Source organism: Rhincodon typus, chromosome 40, assembly GCF_021869965.1.
Source record: "Rhincodon typus isolate 14 chromosome 40, sRhiTyp1.1, whole genome shotgun sequence".
Taxonomy (NCBI): Eukaryota; Metazoa; Chordata; class Chondrichthyes; order Orectolobiformes; family Rhincodontidae; genus Rhincodon; species Rhincodon typus.
The window spans coordinates 12,086,233-12,087,459 of record NC_063371.1 but is presented as its reverse complement, the minus strand read 5'-3'; the positions used below and the strand labels follow the sequence as shown (position 1 = coordinate 12,087,459).

General features: G+C 51.6%; 1 protein-coding gene across 1 annotated transcript in view; it reads right to left on the bottom strand.

Moving 5' to 3' along the window:
• The window catches only part of LOC125487328 (zinc metalloproteinase-disintegrin-like ecarin), a 30,401-nt gene that overhangs the window by 23,601 nt on the left and 5,573 nt on the right, over positions 1–1,227 (bottom strand). Inside the window, exon 5 of the mRNA XM_048618515.1 lies at positions 33–109. Coding sequence (XP_048474472.1) covers positions 33–109 — 77 coding nt within the window. The remainder of the gene's footprint in view (positions 1–32; positions 110–1,227) is intronic.

The following is a 1,227-nucleotide window of genomic DNA, read 5'->3' as shown; positions in this document are numbered from 1 at the left end:
GATGGGAAGGCGTGGTGTGAGGTACATCTTACCTGAATCCCTCGCACGTGCTGAAGCTGGCCAAGGATCCTCCTTCTCCCTTGATGTAACCATGGTAATAGCAATGATCCTGGGCATAGTGGGGGGAGGGGGGGAGTGAGGGGAATTGAGGGGTGGGGAAAAACAAAGAGAAAGGAAATGTGTCAATGCTAATCTTACCCAGATAGTGGGCAGTGAAAAGACCAGGCAGTTGTTGGCATGGAGTGAGCGGGGGCAATAACGGCCATGTGGTCAACACAATCTGTGAGAAACCTCTGCCTGCCAGCCCCAAAGTTCTCCAGACAGTGTGGGAGACAGGCTGTCGGTGTGTTATCACGCTTCAGAACATACAGAGAACATGCATCACTGTGCCCCTGATTCTCCCAGAACCAGCCCAGTCCTCAGCCATTCGGGCCGGACTGAGGAAGGAAAATGGAAATTCAATCCCACTTTGGGCTGTCAAAGCCCAGACCAACGCTGTGTACCCCTGGCCCCTGCACGACTGCGAGTTGGAATCATCAAACCCAGTCCCCGTCTGCTTTGTGCCTTTTCCACAGGGAATTTATCCCGGCTATCTCCCAGACAGCTCCCGGTCCAGCTGCTCTCTGCGTTGATGTTGCTGATGTTTGTGGGAGCTTGCTGTGCGGTAAAGTGATTCTTGTACAAGCCCAAAGGTACGACCAGTTCTCTGTATCATTAGTCATACAACATGCCAGAAGACCCCCTGAGGCCATAATCGGCTTCGACTAAGTTGGAGTTCATGTGTTCCCATCTCCCCAAAGCACTGCACAATTTGTTCGGCCTGGGTGCGGTTAGTGGGAGGAAGGTACTGAACTGAAGCATAAAGCCTGGGAGCACGTCGCATTGCAAAGGAAGGTTCCTGCACACTCAGCCATTGTGCGGGCTCCTTTGGTAGTGTCCTTCCCTCTGACCCAGAAGGCCCAGTTCCATGTCTCACTTGATCCGGAGGGGTGTAATAACAGCTTGGAACAAGTTGATCAGGGAAAATATCCACACATACTCACACACACACACACACTCTCACACACACACACGCACACACACACACATTCACGCACACTCTCTCTGTCTCTGTCTCACACACATACACACACACTGTCTCTCTCTCTCCCCCTCATACACATATACACACACTCTCTCACACACACACATATACAATCTCTCCCTCACACACATACATATACACTC